The following is a 23,507-nucleotide window of genomic DNA, read 5'->3' as shown; positions in this document are numbered from 1 at the left end:
TAAAATCATACTGCATCATGTTGACTTGATTTTTTTTATTATGCTCCACAGTTCCTTTTTTACAGTGTATAGTTCAGTCATTACAACTCTTAGAAAGATTTAGCATGTTAATGTGGGTATGACATATTGATAGAATTTTGGCCTTTGCGGACTAGATATGCTTTGCTGCTGCTGCTTCTGCTGCAGAGCAAGTATGGAGACTTGCTACTGCTACAACATACACAGACATACTGAGTTAAGCATGTGGACATACTGCTGCCACAATTAGAAAAACACAAGTCATGCTGCACTGAGCATGTACTATGACATGCTCCTGCACAATTAGACTTAAATGCACCTTTAGCAGTAGGCTAACCCTACCTCGGTGCAACAGGGAGCACTACAGAAGGTCATTTGTGCCTACTACTGTAAGACTGTACAATTCATCCCCCATGTGCAGAGAAACCACTGACTTTTTGGTGAACTTGCTGGTAAATTAGCAACCCTCCAACTCCACCCAAACCCACTCATAATCATCTGATGCCTCATCCTCATCTCCACCCCACACACACATATACTGTATATTGTGTAATTATCTTCAGATGTCATTTATTTATTTATTGTATTATTATATGTGGTACTATCTATCTATCTATCTGTCTGTCTGTCTGTCTGTCTGTCTATCTATCTATCTGTCTATCTATCTATCATCCCCATGTAGCAGATCTAGACAAGTGGACCTGGGGAGGTGGAGGGTTTCAGAGAAAACTATGCTTTTGCCATTCAAAGTTAATTGTCTGAACGTAGTCATTTTTGTAAGGGTTAAACAAATAGGTGACAACATTAAGTTGAACAAATTTATACTTAATATAAACTAATAAAACTTGAAAATGCCCTATTTTACATTACTGAATTGAAATGATAAACAGCAGAAATTAAATACTTTTTATTAAATGAGCTATTAACTATCACGTGAACTAGTTCAGAAAGAAATGACTTTCTTAAAATGAATCGGAGTTCCCAACACTAAAAGGGAATCATTTATTTTAACTGGTTCATTTACATTTCTTATTTAAATGATTCAGGTTTACCAGCGCTACATGAAAAAGACAGGAATGGCATTTCTTATGGCTTTTTCCTGCAGCTCTCAGTGGTCAGATTAAACTCACTGGAGACGAGCTCACAGATAGCGTTCAAGAGACTTACACACTTCAGATGTGATTCTGGCACAGCTATTATGTGAGGGATAATACAGTCGGCAAGTCATTATCACCAGAAATAAACCTCAAAAGGGTGATTGCACGAAGTGGAGGGCTCTTGTATCACCCCAAGGAGGTTTTTTGCAATAATGACTGATTCACTGTGTCCTACTTATTACATGGCAAATTGCCAAATAAAAGGACATAAAATATTGATTTGAATTGAAAGAGTTTGTTTTGTGAGAAGGAAGAAACAGACACATTAATCTAGCATGGCTATGTAGAAATCGGTTACCCGTGACAAAGGTCAGTTATACAATTTAGTGGTCAATATACCAATATAATTGACTGCAGAATGCTGCGATTGACCAATCAGAATAAAGTATTCCAGAGAACCATGTAATTTGATCATTAAAAACGTGCATTACACGTGCATGAAATCCAGAATGGCTTATATATGATAGCTAGACATCCCATCCTCCTGTCTATGTAAAATTATCAGTCGTTCTTTCACTTTTTCTTTGCCTTCTCTTCCTCTTACACTCAGAAAACTGATAGAAATGCATTTTCCTCCATACAGGGTCTGAGCGTTTGCTGTCTTACACTCAACAGCCCTTTAATAAAGACTGAAACTGCAATAGAGATGGCGTGAAACAGAGAGAGAGAGAGAGAGAGAGAGAGAGAGAGAGAGAGAGATGGCCCCAATAACATGTTGATATCTCCATGGAAGTGGGAAATGGCTCTAGAGTTATATTACAATGTTGTTGACAGTAGCGAAGAAAAACAGGCAGGATGTTCTTTGAGTCGCAGGGTTGTTTTCTGTCTGTTTCTGCAAAATGAAGTCAGTCGAACAAAAAGATTGAAGCAAACAAGCAACTGTGTGTCTGTGTGCAAGTGCCGGAAAGCATGAATATAAATGGTGCTCTTGTTAACGTGTTTGTGTCTGATAGAGTGGGGCAATAGAGCTAAAAAACAAATAAAAAATCTCAATGATTTTATCTTTTTTCGAATAACCTTGTCAATTGTCAGCATTTGAGGCATAATACTGATTACGACAAAAATTAATTTTACTTTAAAAAAAATAAATAAGCGAAAATCGAGGTTAGAGTGAGGCGCTTACAATGGAATTGAATGGGGCCAAATTTCGGAGGGTTTAAAGGCAAAAGTGTGAAGCTTATAATTTTATAAAAGCACTTAATTCTTCTGTTAAAACTTGTGTATTGTTTGAGCTGTAAAAATGTTTAAATCATTGTTTTAGTGGGATTACAGGGTATACGCATTACGTCAACATGGCAGCAAAGTTGTAAAATTAGAAATAACTGCACGGAAAAGGTAAGTAAGTAATTTTATCACACTAAAATTATGGTAGCACACATGTTGTTTACGTCGTTTTATTTTAACGTTTACAGATTGACCTCATTAACTTCCATTGTAAGTGCCTCATAGTAACCCAGATTTTTAAAGAAAAGAAATGATGAGTCGTAATAATTTTTTGTGGTAATCAACATCATGCCACAAATGCTTTCGATTGAGCTTAACTTGCATCCAACACAGAATATTTTTTATAGGGATACTCTGTCAATTTTTGGGTGAACCATCCCTTTCAGGGCATTCTGACTTGACCAGATCTGTTTGGCGTCCCCGAACATAATACAAATTACAATTAGCCAATGACATTGATTCCTCACGGCTGAAATTACACTGGCTGCTGGCCATATCGGTCTGATGCCAGCCTCTCACAGCTGTGCTTCATTCTGCTTAATAGCTTCTGTGTTATGCTCATTTCCTGAGAATTATGTAGCTCAAGTGATAACAGCTCTATACCTTTAGAGCTATGCAAATTTGCATTCACCTACAAAAACATCCATGATATTGCCATGATTTGACATGGTACTGTGGTAAAACTATGTTGTTTTGGAGATGTGCCACGGTAATACCGTACAAGTTAATTTCTTTCTCTTTTTTTTTTTTTTCTGGACATATTACCATTGTAATACCATGCTTTTGGACATGTAACAACAACAACAACATGTTGTTTGGATAAGGTACCATAGTAATACCATACTTTCAAGGCATGGTACCATGGTGTTACCATGTCCATACCATTTTCTTTGAAGTGCTTTGGGGTACCGTGCAAATACCATGTGAATATGGTAATAAATCTGTACCACAGTATACATCAAAATACCATGGTATTACCATATGATACCATTACTGTACCACATTACCATCAGAGAACTTTTCGGTTAAAACTGGTTCAGGATATGAACATGGCACTGTTTGGCAAACAACTCAATAAAGTTTGATGTCTGTGCTTTACAAGGTAATATTTGTGCTATTGTGAAATGTAACATCCAGACAGAAAGAAAATGTATGTGATGTTATTGTACGTATTTCGCCTCTCTCATCACCGACTCGTTTTCATTCATTTCCTTTCATATTTTTCTCTGTAACCTGACCTGATTTCCTCTCTCTCCCTCTCTCTCGCAGAGGTCTTTGTGCGTATGAAGGTCTCAGTAAAGAGAGAGATGCACATCTTTATATAATGAATGAATCATCTTTGATGCATGCAGTTTTAGGGCCATTTAAACTCATACAGCTGGAGGATGGAGACAGAGAAAGAGAGAGAGAGAGAGATTGGCAGAATTCAAAAAGACATTTAATCTGCCCACAACCTGTTTGATCAACAGCTCATCAAGCAAGCCCTTAATAAACAGACCTTCTGTGTATGTTTTTCATCCATTCTGTCTTCGGATAGAAACATCTAACAGAACCTCAGCTGCTTTCCAGACCGTCAGAATATTTAAAGGTGATGTGTGAAATTTATTTTGACATTAAAATACTTATCTCAGCTTATTAAAGAGAAAAAAGTGTAACCTAAATACTGTGACTCTGTTGCGCAATGAAATCATTCCTGTTTGCTTACGCATTTTAGGCAGCCTGACACAGTAAATCTGGCTAAACCAATGGTGTGAGTTTGGGGCGGGACTACATGTTTAGTAGGGGTGTAACGGTTTATCGTGGTACGACACATTGCGGTTCAAAAATGTGATTATGCACATCGTGGAGACTGGACTTTTTTATTTTTTTATTTTAGCATCTATCCAATATGTACGACGTCCTAAACCTACGTAACGTGGGCATACAAATAGAAATCGCTTCATTGCACACAAGGAGCTCTAAAATATGATTGCACACTAGCAGCCACAGGTGTCGTATGATGAGTTCTGCAGAAACTGCGGAAACTGAAACCAGCAGCGGGAGAGAGATGTGCCTTTTCAGTGTGAGGGATCGAATGTCCATTTGCCGTGCGAGAGAAAATTAAAGTTTACAGAGGTTTAATGATAGCACCATATTAGGGGATCTGGGTAGCTCAGCGAGTATTGACACTGACTACCACCCCTGGAGTCGTGAGTTCCAATCCAGGGCGTGCTGAGTGACTCCAGCCAGGTCTCCTAAGCAACCAAATTGGCCTGGTTGCTAGGGAGGGTAGAGTCACATGGGGTAACCTCCTCATGGTCGCTATAATGTGGTTCGCTCTCAGTGGGGCGCGTGGTGAGTTGTGTGTGGATTATAGCGTGAAGCCTCCACACACGCTGTCTCCGCGGTAACGCACTCAACAAGCCACGTGATAAGATGCGTGGATTGACGGTCTCAGACGCGGAGGCAACTGAGATTCGTCCTCTGCCACCCGGATTGAGGCGAGTCACTACGCCACTACGAGGACTTAGAGTGCATTGGGAATTGGGCATTTCAAATTGGGGATTAAAAAAAAAATAATAATTATTAAAAAAAAAAAACAATTATAGTACCATATTCATCTTTTATATATGATGCTGAATATTATGCATAAGGATGCTATGGGGGAATATAATTCTAATGTCAAATGTCACGTCTGATTTGATTTCATCAGTAAATTATTATTTAACTGGATAAGCACTTCCATTAAATATGTATTTTATAAAAGAATATTTAGATGTAATCAGAGACTATATTATTTTAGAAGAATACCATTTTAATTTGAAATATTTTAAATGTTTGTAATAAGTGACAGTGTGTAAGCGGCTTATGTTTCTAGCATAATTACTTTTTCATTACAATCACTATTAGCTACACGTTAAAGGAAAGGAATTGTTTTGCATACGTGTCTTTAAAGTAAAAAAAAAAAAAAAAGGAAGAAAAGAAAAAAAACGTACATTTTCTTGATTCAAGCTTAGTTTAGAGAATTGTGAACCGAACTGAATCGTGACATGAGTGAAGTGAATATGAATGACTTTGATAGTGTTTCGGACCCGTTTAAAAACAGTAATAATTCTACAATTCCGATGAACCCTTTTCTCATTTTCAGGTTTGGAACGTTGAAGTAAACTATAGCAGGTTAAACAGCACAACTGGTGCCCGGGGGTGCCGATGGGAAACCATAGCAAAAAGTATTCCAGCGTTTCCATTTGATCCAACAGTAAAAAGAAAAAAAAATCCACTATTGCATTTTTCACAACTTTCCAATATTGAAAAAGAGAGCGTGGTGAATTACGGCAGCCAGGAGAGAAAGATGGCAAATTTATTGGCACTCCCTCAGCAGGTGTATTTGAAAACCCCATCGCAGCAGTGTTAAATAGTCTTGCTGGATTTTTTTGATTAATTCCAAGGTAACATAACCCAGTTCATAAAAGTTGGGACAGTCTTACAAAAACAAAAAGGAGTGATTTGTAATTTATATTCACCCTTTGCTATTTTGAAAGCACTACAACTACACATTATATGATGTCTTTCCTTGTGAATTTCATTGTTTGTTTATTAAATGTTCAGTAATTTCAAATCAGATGATTGCAACACACTCCAAAAAAGTTGGGACAGTCGAGTGTTTACCACTGTGAAACATCACCATTTCTTCTAATAACACTTATTAAGCATTTGTGCACTGAAGACACAAGTTTGTTTAGTTTAGAAAGTGGAATTTTCACCCATTCATCCATTATGCAGGTCTTCAGCTGCGCAATTGTACAGGGCCTTCATTGCCGTATTTTGCCTCATAATGCACCAGAATGCCAAAAATAAATTCCAGCCTCTGAGGTTGTTATAATGCAATGTTCTCTTTTGGCCCACGGCCCTCAATCAAGATTGATTTTTGGCCCTCCATAGGAAAAAGTTTGGGCACCTCTGGACTAAATATTGAAATCAAAAGCAGCTAAGCAGCCCTGGTTGTGTGAACTGGAGATAAGTACAAACTCTACCTTACACACACACACACACACACACACACACACACACACACACTCGCTAAAATACTTCAGCTTCATTCAAAGGAATCTGAACAAACGAAGACAATTTTCCACGGAACAAAGTCCCGAGGCAAAAGTGCACCATTAGTATGAATTATGCAGAATGATAATAATCTAGGAATTATTTATTAATGAAAACTAAGTCTGTTATTAGTGAGTGGAAGAAACCGTAATCCCATTGCAGACCTCTGCGCATCTGGATACTGATACAAAAGCAGAGCAGCTAGGGATCTGAATGCAAATGCTGCCGTAGTGGAAACAGTCACAGATTTTATATGCAAGTAAGTAACATATACTCAATGGTGGAGGTGGGCAGCATCAAAATCAAAATCATATATATATATATATGCAGGGTTTGGGGAGTAACGGAATACATGTAACAGGATTATGTATTTAAAATACAAAATATAAGTAACTATTCCACTACAGTTACAATTTAAATCATTAGTAATTACAATACAGTTACATTCAAAAAGTATTTTGATTACTGAAGAGATTACTTTGCATTTTATTTCATTTGTTTCATTTAATATTTAGTCCTTTCAGATGGAAAACATTTCTACATATAAATGATGTAATCCAAAGTGCATTTGAACAGCGGTGAAACACTTTCTTATGATGTGTTACATTCATACGAGCAGACAGAGAAGTAAGTTTGAAGTAAGTTTGGAGCAGAAGAAATAGAAATAAACTTTGTGTAAATTGTCAGCTTTACACTAAGCTAAAATGCTATTTCTAGCCATTTTACATGCACATGTTACCAGACACGATCATATTTTTTTACCAAGAAAATTCACGTTGGATCATAATTTCTTTTTTTTTTTAGTAAGACCTTTGATATTAGGGCAAAAATCATATTCTTGATAATAATTTTTGTATTGTTTTCTTGTAAAAATATCTAAAAATCCTTAAAACAAGATCAATTTGATTTATCTTGTTTTAGAAACAACACTGCATAAGATATTTCGGTTTTTCAGAGAATGTATTTTTAACATGTGTATTTTGTCTTACTGTACTGACAGAGTTTTTATAGTCAAAACAAGTGAAAAAATCTACCAGTGCTGAAGAAGTAATCCAAAGTATTTAGATTACATTACTGACCTTGAGTAATCTAACGAAATACATTACAAATTACATTTTACAGCATGTACTCTGTAATCTGTAGTGGAATACATTTCAAAAGTAACCGTCACAACCCTGTGTATAAATACACACACACACACACACACACACACACACACACACACTGGTGGCATTCAGCTGATCACAATGTATAGTCAGGACATTAATAACATGAAGAATTACTATTACAATTTGAAAAAAATGTTCAGAACTTCTTAAACTACTTCAAAGAGTTCTCATCAAAAATCCTCCATGTGCAGCAATGACAGCTCTGCAGATCCTTGTTATTCAAGCTGTCAGTTTGTCCAGATACTCAGGTGACATTTCACCCCACACTTCCTGTAGCACTTGCCATAGATGTGACTGTCTTGTCGGGCACTTCTCACGCACCTTACAGTCTAGCTGATCCCAAAAAAACTCAATGGGGTTAAGATCCATAACACTCTTTTCCAATTATCTGTTGTCCAATGTCTGTGTTTCTTTGTCCACTCGAACCTTTTCTTTTTATTTTTCTGTTTCAAAAGTGGCTTTTTCTTTGCAATTCTTCCCATAAGGCCTGCACCCCTGAGTCTTCTCTTTACTGTTGTACATGAAACTGGTGTTGAGCGGGTAGAATTCAATGAAGCTGTCAGCTGAGGACATGTGAGGCGTCTATTTCTCAAACTAGAGACTCTGATGTACTTATCCTCTTGTTTAGTTGTACATCTGGTCTTCCACATCTCTTTCTGTCCTTGTTAGAGCCAGTTGTCCTTTGTCTTTGAAGACTGTAGTGTACACCTTTGTATGAAATCTTCAGTTTTTTGGCAATTTCAAGCATTGTATAGCCTTCATTCCTCAAAACAATGACTGACTGACGAGTTTCTAGAGAAAGCTGTTTCTTTTTTTGCCATTTTTGACCTAATATTGACCTTAAGACATGCCAGTCTATTGCATACTGTGGCAACTCAAAAACAAACACAAAGACAATGTTAAACTTCATTTAACGAACCAAATATCTTTCAACTGTGTTTGATATAATGGCAAGTGATTTTCTAGTACCAAATGATCAATTTAGCATGATTACTCAAGGATAAGGTGTTGGAGTGATGGCTGCTGTCTAGATTTGATCAAAAATGACTTTTTTCAAATAGTGATGGTGCTGTTTTTACATCAGTAATGTCCTGACTATAGTTTGTGATCAGTTGAATGACACTTTGGTGAATTAAAGTACCAATTTCCTTCCGAAACAGCAAAATCTGTACATTATTCCAAACTTTTGGCTGCCTGTGTGTATATATATATATATATATATATATATATTATATTATATATATAACTAATTACATGAAGATTAATTAAATCGTAAATCGCTGAGAAAGCCCCTCAAATAACAATAATTCAAAATATAATTATTAAATTATTATATTTATATTTAAAATATTATATATACAGAAAATATATAATAAATATAATAATTTAGATAATTAAAATGCATTACATAAAGTATTGATAAAACAACAGTTAAAAAAACTGGCTTTAGAATAGTGTTGTCACGGTACCAAAATTTCAGTAGTCGGTAACGATACCAGTGAAATTTCACGATTCTCGATACCAATTTCGATACCAAAGCAAAAATATGCTTATATGATAATGTGCTATTGAACACACCAGTTTAGTTATTTTTAATTATTTAATAATTAATTTAATAAATATAGTTTAATCATTATTATTAGTTTCCAGAACATTTTTTAATTTTGAAATTAATTTAATTTCCAAAATGATGTCTAATCAATTAATTCTTAAAACTTTTAACAAGTGAAAATATAACTTTTCAACATGACATTACATTTTTTTTTTTTACTTTTAACTTTTATTCAACAGATGACTTGCTTGTGATACTTTGATTAATTATTATTATTATTATTATTATTATTATTATTATTATTACAGTGAATATTAAATTTTACTATACAGTTGTAATATATTTTTATTCAATTTCTTCAATTTCAGATATCTAGATTGTATTTTGAATCGTGCTTTTATTATGACATGTTTTTTTGCCAGAAGCTTCACTTTTGAAGTACCACCTGTTTTCAGCAGGGGGCAGTAAGTGAAACTCCAGCTGTACAGGCAACAAACCACACTCATACTTGCCTGAAACCAGTGACAGCACAAGAGGATGTGTTCTTGCGTTCAAACACAGTTGGATGGAGTGCAATTCCGAATGCAGGGATCTCAAGACGTGTTTTTATAAGTTTTAAACTATGTTTAATTTGACACAGCCGCCTAAACATTTTGTGTTTATGATGAGATGCAACCAAAATGAAATGCTCCAAAAGTAACCATGACGCAGGTGTACACTGTTGCGTCCTACATGCTATATTTGACACTTTTCTTGATTAGTTAATTGTGGCACCTGTAATTGTAATCTCTATTATTTATTTGATTAATTGTGCAGTACTAACTGAACTGTATTTATTACAATATAGTTATTTTTGCTGAAAATTCAACAAAAAGAAAAGTTTATATATTTAATAACCAAAAATAGGTAATGCCCACTGATATAGTATATATATAGAACTGGATCATTGACGCAACGGTAAACTGCCAGCTGGAAGTGAAGCCACCGGAAGTATTCGCGCGGCCATCTTGGTATGCCCAAACTGTCATAGAGCATCAGTGACTGACAGGCGAAAACACCCCCGTTTCACCGTCTCTGCAGATATGACAGTTGCAATTCGCTCTCTAGTGACAATCATGTTTAATGTTTAATTTGCTCGTTATGGATAATATTCGTTACGAGGGAGAAGATATACGCCGATCGCGATGTCAGAGCATTCACCTGCCCAGTTCAGCCTATCAGTGCAGCACAACAATCATCAAAGGAAGAGGCAAAACTGTCCACAAGTTGTAATGTAAGTAGGAAAAGCTGTAATATCATAATATTGTAAGGTTTTTAATGGTGACAATACATCCTTACCCCAAAAGGGACTTTAAAAAAGACAGTCCGGGATTCCTAAATCACCATAAATGTCCGGGATATGCTCGTTTTCATAGTGAAGTGCTCTCTGTAGTCATACATGGATACATGTCATAAATATGTGTTTATTTGCCATTTAAACCTAGCGTATCAGTTTACCAGCTTTGCTTTGCGTGTCTCCCTCACTCTCTGCACGTGTGATGGACGGAGGGAGAGTGCGCTCTTATTCAAGTGACCGCGAGAACAAGGTACTTTTCGATGAAAACATAAAACAAGTAACTCTGAACAAACTCTTCAATGTTCACAATAAATAAGTCTGAAAATGTCTGTTTGTTCACCGATGAAGTTTGTTAGTGGTGAATACTGTTTGATATACTGTAGATATACATACTTGCTCAGGCTTTCAAGAAACAGGAAGAATGTCCAACTTTAAATAAATAATTACATATGTAGGACATTTGTGTAGTAGGGATTTACATGCAGATTTCAGATATAAAATCAGTGATTGAATGACTAATGTTTACTCACTGAAATTAGATGATTTCCCATTAAGTCAATAGTCACATTGGAATGTGTGAGCATTGCAATATGGCAGCGCAGTGGTTTCACTGTTATGACATCATGAGCAATCCAGTTTTATATTACATATTAGTGGTAATGCCTATTTTTCTGCAGAATTGTGGGGAAAATTCACTAAATAGTTGCGCCACTTTAGCGCATGGTATTTCAGCTCGAAGAGCTGCATCTTGCACAATCAGGGCTGAAATTGCGCTGCGTCTCGAGTATTTAAATTAAGTCATTGTCCTTCCTTTCCATGCAAACAAGCCTCCTTTAATGTAAATGTAAATTAGATTTACAAAAATTGACTGGTGCAATTTACATCTTGTTATTGTCGCCAGATGAAAGCAGGCCGTAAAATGAATTTTATTTAAAAGAGATGTTTTTGTACATTTCCTATTGATCATATCAGCAATAATTCATCAAATAATGATCAACTGACGGAGACAGCATTATAGCCTGGCTTATATACAGATGTGCAGTGTAGAAAGCATACTTTTGGTATGTTAAAGAGTGTCTGGATCACAGCAATCAGTGATGCTGTTCAGTCCAGCCAAAGTGTGTCAAAAAACTGTGGTCTGCTGCATACTTCGCTATATGGCGCTCAGAACTGGCCAGCAAGTTTGGAACTGCATGTGCAAATTTACATTCAGCAGTGATTTTGTGGGAGCGTTTGCGCCATTGCCTGATCTGCATAATAACTTTAGTGAATCGGGTGCTAAACCAGTCCAGACAGTGCATGCAAATAACCAGCGCTTTTACCAAGTGCAATTCATTCTTTTTCGATTTTTCACTTTTCTCCCAATTTGGAATGCCCAATTCCCATTGTGCTTTTAAGTCCTCGTGGTTGCATAGTGATTCACTGAATCTCAGTTGCCTCTGAGACCATCAACCCATGCATCTTATCACGTGGCTTGTTGAGTGCGTTGCCACGGAGACATAGCGCGTGTGGAGGCTTCACGCCATCCACCGCGGCAACCACACTCAACTCACCACGCGCCCCACCGAGAGCGAACCACATTATAGCGACCACGAGGAGTTTACCCCATGTGACTCTACCCTCCCTAGCAACCGGGCCAATTTGCTTGCTTAGGAGACCTGGCTGGAGTCACTCAGCACACCCTGGGATTTGAACTAGCGAGCTAGCGAACTCCAGGGGTGGTAGCCAGTGTATTTTACCACTGAGCTACCCAGGCCCACGTGCAATTCATCCTTAGAGAATCCCCAACCCCCCTCTGTGAATGAAATAGGCTATTAAATGTATTATGTATTTATCACAGCAAACTGCGATGTTGCTCGCCAAACATAATCACGACCCACTCTGTATTTTCCCATTATTCCATGTTTCTTCTTTCATGCATAAATTACGTAAAACAATAGGCCTACTTCCAAATGAAAGCCGCACTCTTAATTTTGAGAACGAGTTCAGTGGATATGTGCTATATTAACAAAACCACAGTCATAAACTTTGTCACATCACTGACATACATAAATATGACATACTGTACGTATATACTGTAAGCACTATAGCTCTGAATAGGCAAGCACCACTCATTTTCACACATTTTCTTCAGAAATCATGATCACACAGGCAATCGACATGTTGCTTCCGAAAGTTAATGTACCTTGAAATCAACCCCCTTCAGCCAAATTACTGACAAACACCATTCCCAACAAACATTTTTGCATGAAGCGTGAACACATTTCCTTCAGAAACATGTGTTTTGTTCACGTGGGAACCAGGAAGTAATCATGTTCATATAAACAATGGTGAGTGCGATTTGGAGGTTGCATTTTTGCTCTAAAATTATATATTTACTCCACTGACTGTTAGGTTTAGAGTTAAGGTTTGTGTTTGGGGTTAAAGTACGCATCCCTGTTGACTGTATTACATCATTTACAACTGAAAATACAACTCCGTTTTGGCACCACCGTGTGGATATTTCAACCGAAAACTGAAGCTCACACATGCCCATATGTTCAACACATCCAGCTTTGGCCACTGGGGGCAGTGATTCAAATTTTGGTAAGCACAACATGCTGTTGCTTAATGCACAGTCAGCAGAAAATTTAAAAATCGTATTACTACCATTATCAGTCACTATGGTTACAGGCAACCGAACCAAAAGTTTCACCGCAAACATTTCATTTAGCCTAATCTTTGTATAACCACTTTACATTTCTATTTCAATTAATTAGACAAACACACACACAGTGGACACTAGACAGTGTTAGGACTGTGGAGAGTGAATATCATAACATTTAACACACACACACACACACACACACACACACACACACACACACACACACACACACACACACACACAGCAGTTGATTTAATGCTAAGAGTGAATACCATAACCTTTTATAGTGTTGCAGTTCATTGTCTATTTATACAAAGTCTCGTCCAGGAATGCCATCCTGTAGGCAGAAACTAGATGCAATACAATGAGTGTATAACACTCTCACATTTAAGATACTGTACACACACATTGCACTACCATAATACAAACACACACACGCACACACACACACAAAGATTGTTATTCCTCTTGTTTACATTTGTTTGGGAGGGTTCACTTTAAGCATCACAGTAAAAGAAACTTCACTTTAATTGAAATTCTAAAATAAATGACAAATGCATCCACTCTTTGTTACAAAAACATTCACAGATGTCATTAGTTGTGTTTGCCAAGGCAAGCATCACTATTACTATCGCTTATTCTTAGGGTTAGTGATTTGAGCAAAATCCCTAACCTTAAGTACATAATAATTTTAAACTTTAGTGTCTAAGTCTTTGGTGCTACAGACATGAATAATACCTTTAATCAGGCAGCTTGTTGAGGAGGGATGATGTTACTTTTTGAAAGTGCTTTGTGTCACAATTCTAACCTACACAATAATAAAACAATCAAATGTCCTGGTTGAGTTTTACTCCAAAATCAAAAGAAACAATAAAAAAAGATATATATTTTGCATAGGGACACAACAATATGAACATTTTTGGAGGATACCGAAAACGATTTAAACAAAAACAAATTATAGGCCAAAACCGATAATGATATGAACAAACGGCCTATGATAATGATAAAATATATGATAATGACATTTTGCCACCTACCATATTTTGTCAATTCTGCTGTCTTAAAAATTAACAAAGCGTTTTTACTGTTCTAACAAGAAATCATTTTAATTGAACATGGATTCAATCAGTTGAACATAGGCCAACATTTTAAAGAGCCACCATGAGAGATAAATGGATAAAAAGATAATAACATGATGATTGATATGAAAAAAATATTTTGTACTTCTATTTATTTTTTTTATTTATTTTTTCTCCCCCATTTGAAATGCCCAATTCCCAATGCGCTCTAAGTCCTCGTGGTGGCGTAGTGACTCGCCTCAATCTGGGTGGCGGAGGACGAATCTCAGTTGCCTCCGTGTCTGAGACCGTCAATTCGCGCATCTTAACAATTCGCTTGTTGAGCGCGTTATCGCAGAGACATAGCACGTGTGGAGGCTTCACGCTATTCTCCGCGGCATCCACGCACAACTCACCACGCGCCCCACCGAGAGCGAGAACCACATATTATAGCGACCATGAGGAGGTTACCCCATGTGACTCTACCCTAATTTGGTTGCTTAGGAGACCTGGCTGGAGTCACTCAACCCGCCCTGGATTCAAACTCACGACTCCAGGGGTGGAAGTCAGCGTCAATACTCGCTGAGCTACCCAGGCCCCCTTATTCTGTAGTTCTAAAACATTTTTACACTTCTGTTTTTGCAAAAACTAAAACATTTTAACCAAAGGAAAAAACACCTTTAAAATAGTGTATTGTAGTGGTAAAATGGATAATGCCATCCAGACCGTGAGAGGGCGCCGCTTGCTCACACAGCACTGACTGAAGCGCTAAATGAAGACAATATTTTAAAACACAGCATTTTATGGTTTAGCAATTGCGTAAGGCCATATTGCAATTTCACTCTTAATTCAATCAATCATGCAGCATTAAATCAATATCATTCTGATGTCTCAGAAGTCAAATTCTGTTGGTGTTAAAGCGTTTTAGATGGTATTTGGGCCTATTTTTATTTCTAGATTGTGCATTTGAATTTACAGCTTTTTCAAGTGTGTTACTAATTATTTAAAAATAAACCATCTGGGGGGCCTGGGTAGCTCAGCGAGTATTGACAGGTAACTCTGTCACACCCTGGATTCGAACTCACGACTCCAGGGGTGTGTAGTCAGCCCACCCCTGGAGTCACGAGTTCGAATCCAGGGTGTGCTGAGTGACTCCAGCCAGGTCTCCTAAGCAACCAAATTGGCCCGGTTGCGAGGGAGGGTAGAGTCAGATGGGGTAACCTCCTCATGGTCGCGATTAAGAGGTTCTCGCTCTCAAGGGGGCACGTGGTAAGTTGTGCTTGGATCACAGAGAGTAGCATGAGCCTCCACATGCTGTGAATCTCTGCAGTGTCCTGCACAATGAGCCATGTGATAAGATGCACGGATTGACGGTCTCAGAAGTGGAGGCAACTGAGACTTGTTCTCCGCCACCCGGATTGTGGTGAGTAACCGCACCACCACGAGGACCTAGTAAGTAGTGGGAATTGGGCATTCGAAAATTGGAGAGAAAAGGGGATAAAAATAAATAAATAAACCATCTGTTTCTCATATAGGTATTTTCATGCTAATAACCAATATGCCAATGGTTTTAATTTTGTCGATAATTGGCCAAAAAATATCGGCAGCCGATACATCGGTGCATCCCTAGTTTAAAAGAAAATTAAGCTACTTTTAGGGCCATAAATATTTTTGATGATTTTCATAACAGTTAAGCACATTGTACCCTGAAATTGCTATTACCACAACACAAAAAAATATGGTAATTATGATATACTCATTATCGCAATGTGAAGAAAATTATTAAATTTTTTCAATTATAAAGTATCCGTTCATCATAGTTGTACTCCCTTGGTATTGTAATTTATTTTCAATGATTTAATAGAAGAAAAAACATTGTACAACAGCATCTGTATTACTGTGACTGTGTTATGGTAACAAAAATCATCATTGGAAAATGGAAACAATTGGAATGGTAAAAGTACAATATACGGATGCGTTACGGTAATGAGAATTGAGGGGGTAAAATGTGATTAAGTGTCCTGAAAATAATTGTCACATTGAAAAAAATAGGCTTTATTTTCTTTATGCAAAATATATTAATACTTTAAAATACAATTGGATATCATTTTAAATATAAAATATAATTTCATACTTTTTTTAATTGATTTGGGGTTAAATATGACCAGGCCATTTTCTTGATAGGTTTTGTGAGAATAACCCTACTGAATCTTTGGAATCTTTGGATCAGCAACCAACCACCCAGAACACCCTAGCAACAACCTAACAACCACCCAGAACAACCTAGCAACCACACAAAACACCCTAGCAACTGCACATTAACATGCTAAAAAAAAAACACTCACAACATACTGGCAGGTGGCAGCAAGTTTGCGCCACTGTCAATTTCTTACAAAAGTCTAGTTTTGAAATTGTTTAAGTGTTACGGTTATAAAAACAGTATAAAACTCAAAAATCACAGTGTCATCTTACCTGTGTGATAGTTCACCTGTTTGCTCTGCAGAGAGAACATCCCCATAACCAGACCCATAACTGCTGTCTGCGTTTACACACACCTGTAGCATGAGCCAGCGTTTCTGTGTGTATTCTGTTCCGTAATGTGTGTTTATTGATGTCTTGTTAAGCTGTACTATGTGTAGACTCCTTTCAGTGTGCGTTTGCTGAAGGTGTGTGTGCTCTCATATTGCTAGTTCTTTCTCCTCTTCTCTCTCTTTCTCTACCCTCCTCTATCAATGCATATTCATCTTTCTCTTCTGTTCTTCCATGTCTCTCTCTCTCTCTCTCTCTCTCTCTCTCTCTCTCTCTCTGTCTGTCTGTCTGTCTCTCATGCTTTCCACCCCAGAGACAAACAGAAAGACAGTGAGTGAGAGAGAGAGAGAGAGAGAGAGAGAGAGAGAGAGAGTGAATGACAAAGAGAAAGAGGACAACCAGGGAATAAGAAAAACCTCAAATGAATAGAGAAACACTCTGCCAGAGGAACAAAGAATAGAGACGGTGAAAGAGGGATTTTAGTGTGTATTTTTCTGCGTGTGCGTGTATCGTCGAAATGACAGCTCAACCTTGTGGACAAAAGCGAAAACACTTCAGAAAATCCATCCCTTTGTACTTTCATTTTACATTCTGATAACAGAATGTTTGGCTCCAGCTTGCTTACTCAAATTCAGGAACATTAGTGTAATCAGTTGGTCAGTGTCTGGGTCAAAGGTAATCACCACTGCTGGTCTGGAGACTGAACCTGCAAACTTTGGGTGTGCAGCCCAGGAACTAAACCACGAAACACCCATCACCCTGTCAGGCAATATTACTATCAGCATAAAGTCTGGTCTATCTTTCTGTTTATTCTGACTGAGACACGCCTACTTAGGATGAAAATGTGAATGACATGTAAAATGACCAATTATTGGAAAATTTGTGATCAGAATTTCTGTTCATCCAGAAGTTTGTAGTGTTGTTATAATCAAAAGGTAATCAAAGTGTTTTTAGTCATGTGCATTTATTCTGGTTATGTTATAATTATGAATATTGTGGGTCATTTGTGTATTTGTCCTCTGAGGTGTGACTGAGGGTCTGACCCATGTCAGGAAGACAGTGAACAGTGTTTACTCATTTAGCCCGGCTCCCAGAGAACGGATACACATGTGAGTTGCAACTATTTAATTCATCACTTATTTAGTTTAAGTAAGAGTTTCATTGTGTTTAAGTTTAAGGTCATTAATTGCTGACACAAATACATTCTAAATATATATATGGCTTATAGTATATAAGTAGCCATTGCATACAACATATCTACCTCATGTAATCATTGATCTGAAATATTGAATTTCTTTATGATTTTATTGTTATTTAGGTGACTATTAGGCCTTGTGTGTGCTTTTTCTTTCTCCATACTCTGTCCTAATTTTAAACGGAAGGCCTTGCACCGACCACGCTGGCCGGGATGGTGGAGAGTCATCCTGATGACCCCAACCGCCATTCGCATGGCAGAAGGGGACACATGGGTCCACTGTACACACTGCCACAGAGTAGAACCTCCTGAATTCACGCCAGGCGAGCCTCTAACTCCGACAAAAGCAGAAGAGTCCCCTAGGGGGACCAACGAGGGTCTGGAAAATTGAGGGGGCCCTAAAATTGGGAGTAGGGCAAAAGAAAGAAGACACATGGACATATGATCAACACATAGACCCAAAGAAAAAGTGGAAGAATGCACCCAGGACGTGGTGGTTCAGACTGTTTGGGCATTCACCCAGTTTTTCTAAATGCAACACGGATGGTCTTACTGTCCCTTTTGAGTGATCAATCGAAATGAAACTGTTCCAAGAGTACTGATCGGATCCTGGACAGCACTTAGCAGGAGCCAAGGAGGATAACAGACTGGTGATATTTTCTTAATAAAAGACGAGAAACAGACTCACAGTTGCCCCGCACTCTTTAAAAAGGTAATTTGGTCCCCCACACTTTTTCAAGCTAAACCCCTATCGAGTCCAAATGGTGAATTTGTATACAGTATTCTTTGCATTTTGTTACTTTGGGCTGATTGATTGACCATCCAGCCAATCACAGGTGAGTTTCATGAGCCAAAACCCATACATTATAGGCTGTCAGTCAGACAGTTTAATTATTGCAGCTCCATTAATTTCTACAAAGTTATTTTCAACAATGCTCAATTATCCATGGTTTTTATCGGCACTGATGTTGAAATAAATTAATAATCTAGAGATGAGGAACACAAACGAGAGTTATTTATCGGCATATCGTTATTGATTGAATCAGAATCAGAATCAGCTTTATTGTCAAGTAAGCTTACACATACAAGGAATTTGTCTTGGTGACAGGAGCTTCCAGTGTACAACAATACAAAAGCAATACAAAAACAGCAGCAAGACATAGATAATAATAAAAAAATAAAAAATTAAAACTAATTATACACATACGTACAGACACACACATACATACATACATACACATGGGTAGTGCAAATCTAATACAATCTGTTATGTACAGTGCAAATGTTTTTTTTGTTTGTTTGTTTTCAGAGGAATGTAATGGCAGAAGAGGTTGGATGTGTTGGATAAATATAAAAAAGACTAAACTGGGTATTGTACATAGTTATTGCTCAATGGGGCAATTTAACTGTTCATAAGATGGATAGCCTGGGTGAAGAAACTGTTCCTGTGCCTGACGGTTCTGGTGCTCAGAGCTCTGAAGCGTCGGCTAGAAGGCAACAGTTCAAAAAGGTAGTGGGCAGGGTGAGTGGGGTCCAGAGTGATTTTTCCAGCCTTTTTTCTCACTCTGGAAGTGTATAGTTCTTGAAGGGGTGGCAGGGGGCAACCAATAATCCTCTCAGCAGTCCGAACTGTCCTTTGTAGTCTTCTGATGTCTGATTTCGTAGCTGAACCAAACCAGACAGTTATTGAAGTGCAGAGGACAGACTCAATGACTACTGAGTAAAACTGTATCAGCAGCACCTGTGGCAGGTTGAATTTCCTCAGCTGGCAAAGGAAGTACAACCTCTGCTGGGCCTTTTTCACAGTGGAGTCAATGTGGGTCTCCCACTTCAGGTCCTGTGAGATAGTAGTGCCCAGGAACCTGAATGACTCCACTGCTGCCACAGTGCTGTTTAGAAAGGTGAGGGGGGTCGGTGTTGGGGTGTTCCTCCTAAAGTCCACAATAATCTCCACCGTTTTGAGCATGTTCAGCTCAAGGTTGTTTTGACTGCACCAGACAGCCAGCTGTTTAACCTCCCTTCTGTATGCAGACTCATCGTCATCTCGGTTGAGGTCGATGACAGTGGTGTCGTCTGCAACTTCAGGAGCTTGACAGAGGGGTCCTTGGCGATGCAGTCATTGGTGTAGAGGGAGAAGAGTAGTGGGGAGGGCACACATCCCTGGGGGGCACCAGTGCTGATTGTACAGGTGCTGGAAGTGAGTTTCCCTTGTCTCACAAGCTGCTTCCTGTCCGTCAGAAAGCTGGTAATCCACTGACAGATAGACATGGGAACAGAGAGTTGGTGTAATTTATTCTGGAATATAGCTGGGATGATGGTGTTGAAAGCTGAACTGAAGTCCACAAAAAGGATCCTTGCATATGTCCCTGCTCTGTCCAGATGTTGCAGGATATGATGCAATCCTATGTTGACTGCATCATCCACAGACCTGTTTGCTCGATGAGCAAATTGAAGGGGATCTAGAAAGGGTCCAGTGATGTCCTTCAGGTGGGCCAACACCAGTCTCTCAAATGATTTCATGACCACAGACATCAGGGTGACAGGTCTGTAGTCATTAAGTCCTGTGATTTTTGGTTTCTTTGGGACAGGAATAATGATTGAGCGTTTGAAGCAGCATGGGACTTCACACTGCTCCAGTGATCTACTGAAGATCTGTGTGAAGATGGGGGCCAGCTGGTTAGCACAGGATTGAAGACACGCTGGTGAGACGCCATCTGGGCCTGAAGCTTTCCTCGTCTTTTGTTTCAGAAAGACGCGGCTCACATCATTTTCACAGATCTTAAGTGCAGGTTGAGTAGCAGGAGGAACCCCACTGAAAACCTCTGGAATGTGATCAAGAGGAAGATGGATGGCCACAAGCCATCAAACAAAGCCGAGCTGCTTGAATTTTTGTGTCAGGAGTGGCATAATGTCACCCAACAGCAATGTGACTGGTAGAGAGCATGCCAAGACACATGAAAGCTGTGATTGAAAATCAGGGTTATTCCACCAAATATTGATTTCTGAACTCTTTCTAAGTTAAAACATTAGTATTGTGTTTAAAAAAGAATATGAACTTGTTTCTTTGCATTATTTGAGGTCTGAAAACACAGCATCTTTTTTATTTTGACCAGTTGTCATTTTCTGCAAATAAATGCTCTAAATGACAATATTATTATGTGGAATTTGGGAGAAATGTTGTCTGTACTTTATAGAATAAAACACAAATGTTCATTTTACTCAAACACATACCTATAAATGTAAATCCAGAGAAACGAATCATTTTGCAGTGGTCTCTAAATTTTTTCCAGAGCTGTATATAATCATAATAATTAAGAGTGCAGCCCTCAAGGTTACAAGGATCTAGCTTTCAGCCCCTGACCTTTCCGAAGTTGAGTAGCCCTGGTCTATAGGGTAACTCTGGACTCAGACCACGTGACCTTTTTCCATTGCTCCACAGTCCAATCTTTATGTTCCCTAGCAAATTGAAGTCATTTTTTCCAGTTAGCCTCATTAACAAGTGGCTTTCTTGTGGCCACACAGCTGTTTTGTCCCAATCCTGTAAGTTCTCGTCGCATTGTGCGTGTGGAAATGTTCTTTCTCTATTAAACATAGCCGTGAGTTCTGCTGTCGATTGTGACTTCACCAAGCGTTTTAGTGATCTCAGATCATGATCATTCTTTTTTTTTTTTTTTTGTATCTGCTTATCTAAATCGAAACAGCGATTTATTTTGGCCAAGCAGTGTATATCAAATTCAACACATCCAAACAACCCCAAACAAAGACAGGAGCTGTTTATCGTCATTTATCATAATATATGTCAATATCGACAGCAGTTTTAAACCATTAAAAGAGACTTCAGTCAACAACAACAAAAAAACTGCAAACACATTAAACTTTCTTGCAAAGCAAGTGCATCAAACAGACCCAGCTCACAATTAATTAAAGGATATAAATATATAAAATGTGAACTTATCACTGGTTTCACGGGTTCAGGACACACTTGGATTTTAATCCATTGGGAAATCTTGACTTCGTGGGCGTGGTGGCGGAAAGCTGTCCATAATTGGTCAGGCATTTAATTTATTTATTTATTAATTTTGCAAAAACATTAAAGTCATAAAACAGTTACATACAGGGAGATATAATACAATTCATCATATTATAATACATTAACACACTGTATGTCTGATGTCAATTATAATTCCTTCTTATAGTATATGCACATTTTCTTCAATTATAATTATACATTATTCATATCAACTTTTTTTCTAACAGAGGTTATGTTAGTAGATTTATCATGTATAAACATATCCAAAAGACAAAAAACGAGAATTTAAACCTTTCAACAATCAGACAAACAGCAGCCTAGTAATAGATGCCATCTGCAAAACATAAGTGACCGTTAGAGGAAGACATTTCCCTTGAAATTTTCCTGTAGACACGAAACTTTGTGAATAAAATAAAATAAAAAATATCCAAAGCTTACAAAAGACAATAAAATAAGCAGAAGTGATTAATCAAAAGGAGAATACAATACTACCAAATCAAATTTCAACTGAGAACAAAGATGGCATTTTTTTAATTATTTTTTTTTTAATGTTATTTAATGAGTTAGTTAAGAGTTCCCTCGAGATAAAAATAAAAATGCTCAGAGGAACACTGACCTTAACAAATATATATATACACACACCGATCAGCCACAACATTAAAACCACCTGCCTAATATTGTGTAGGTCCGCCTCGTGCTGCCAATACAGCGCCAACCCGCATCTCAAAATAGCATCCTGAGATGCTATTCTTCTCACCACAATTGTACAGAGTGGTTATCTGAGTTACCGTAGACTTTGTCAGTTCGAACCAGTCTGGTCATTCTCTGTTGACCTCTTTCATCAACAAGGTGTTTCCGTCCACAGAACTGCCACTCACTGGATGTTTTTTGTTTTTGGCACCATTCGGAGTAAATTCTAGAGACTGTTGTGCGTGAAAATCCCAGAAATACTCAAACCAGCCCATCTGGCACCAACAATCGTGCCACCGTCCAAATCATTGAGATCAAATTTTTTCCCCATTCTGATGGTTGATGTGAACATTAACTGAAGCTCCTGACCCGTATCTGCATGATTTTATGCACTGCACTGGTGCCACACGATTGGCTGATTAGATAGTCGCATGGATGATTTTTGGTGCCAGACGGGCTGGTTTGAGTATTTCTGGGATTTTCACGCACAACAGTCTCTAGAATTTACTCCGAATGATGCCAAAAACAAAAAACATCCAGTGAGGGGCAGTTCTGTGGACGGAAACGCCTTGTTGATGAGAGAGGTCAACAGAGAATGGCCAGACTGGTTCAAACTGACAAAGTCTACGGTAACTCAGATAACCACTCTGTACAATTGTGGTGAGAAGAATAGCATCTCAGGATGCTATTTTGAGATGCGGGTTGGCGCTGTATTGGCAGCACGAGGCGGACCTACACAATATTAGGCAGGTGGTTTTAATGTTGTGGCTGATCGGTGAATATATACAGGTGCATCTCAATAAATTAGAATGTCGTGGA

At 38.0% G+C, this 23,507-nt stretch overlaps 1 protein-coding gene across 2 annotated transcripts in view; it reads right to left on the bottom strand.

Annotated features, from left to right (window-relative positions):
* The window catches only part of LOC127418111 (Kv channel-interacting protein 1-like), a 57,131-nt gene that overhangs the window by 24,284 nt on the left and 9,340 nt on the right, over positions 1-23,507 (bottom strand). The window contains exon 1 of one of the 2 annotated variants that reach the window (XM_051658504.1): positions 16,717-16,882. The exons of the other annotated variant lie outside the window; for it this stretch is intronic. Within the exon in view, the coding sequence (XP_051514464.1) occupies positions 16,717-16,774 (58 nt within the window). The 5' untranslated portion in view covers positions 16,775-16,882. Of the gene's footprint in view, positions 1-16,716; positions 16,883-23,507 lie in introns of those variants that run through there. 2 annotated transcript variants of the gene reach the window in all.

Source organism: Myxocyprinus asiaticus, chromosome 27 (genome assembly GCF_019703515.2).
Source record: "Myxocyprinus asiaticus isolate MX2 ecotype Aquarium Trade chromosome 27, UBuf_Myxa_2, whole genome shotgun sequence".
NCBI lineage: Eukaryota > Metazoa > Chordata > Actinopteri > Cypriniformes > Catostomidae > Myxocyprinus > Myxocyprinus asiaticus.
The sequence above is the reverse complement of the archived record's forward strand: the minus strand, read 5'-3'. Positions and strand labels throughout refer to the sequence as shown.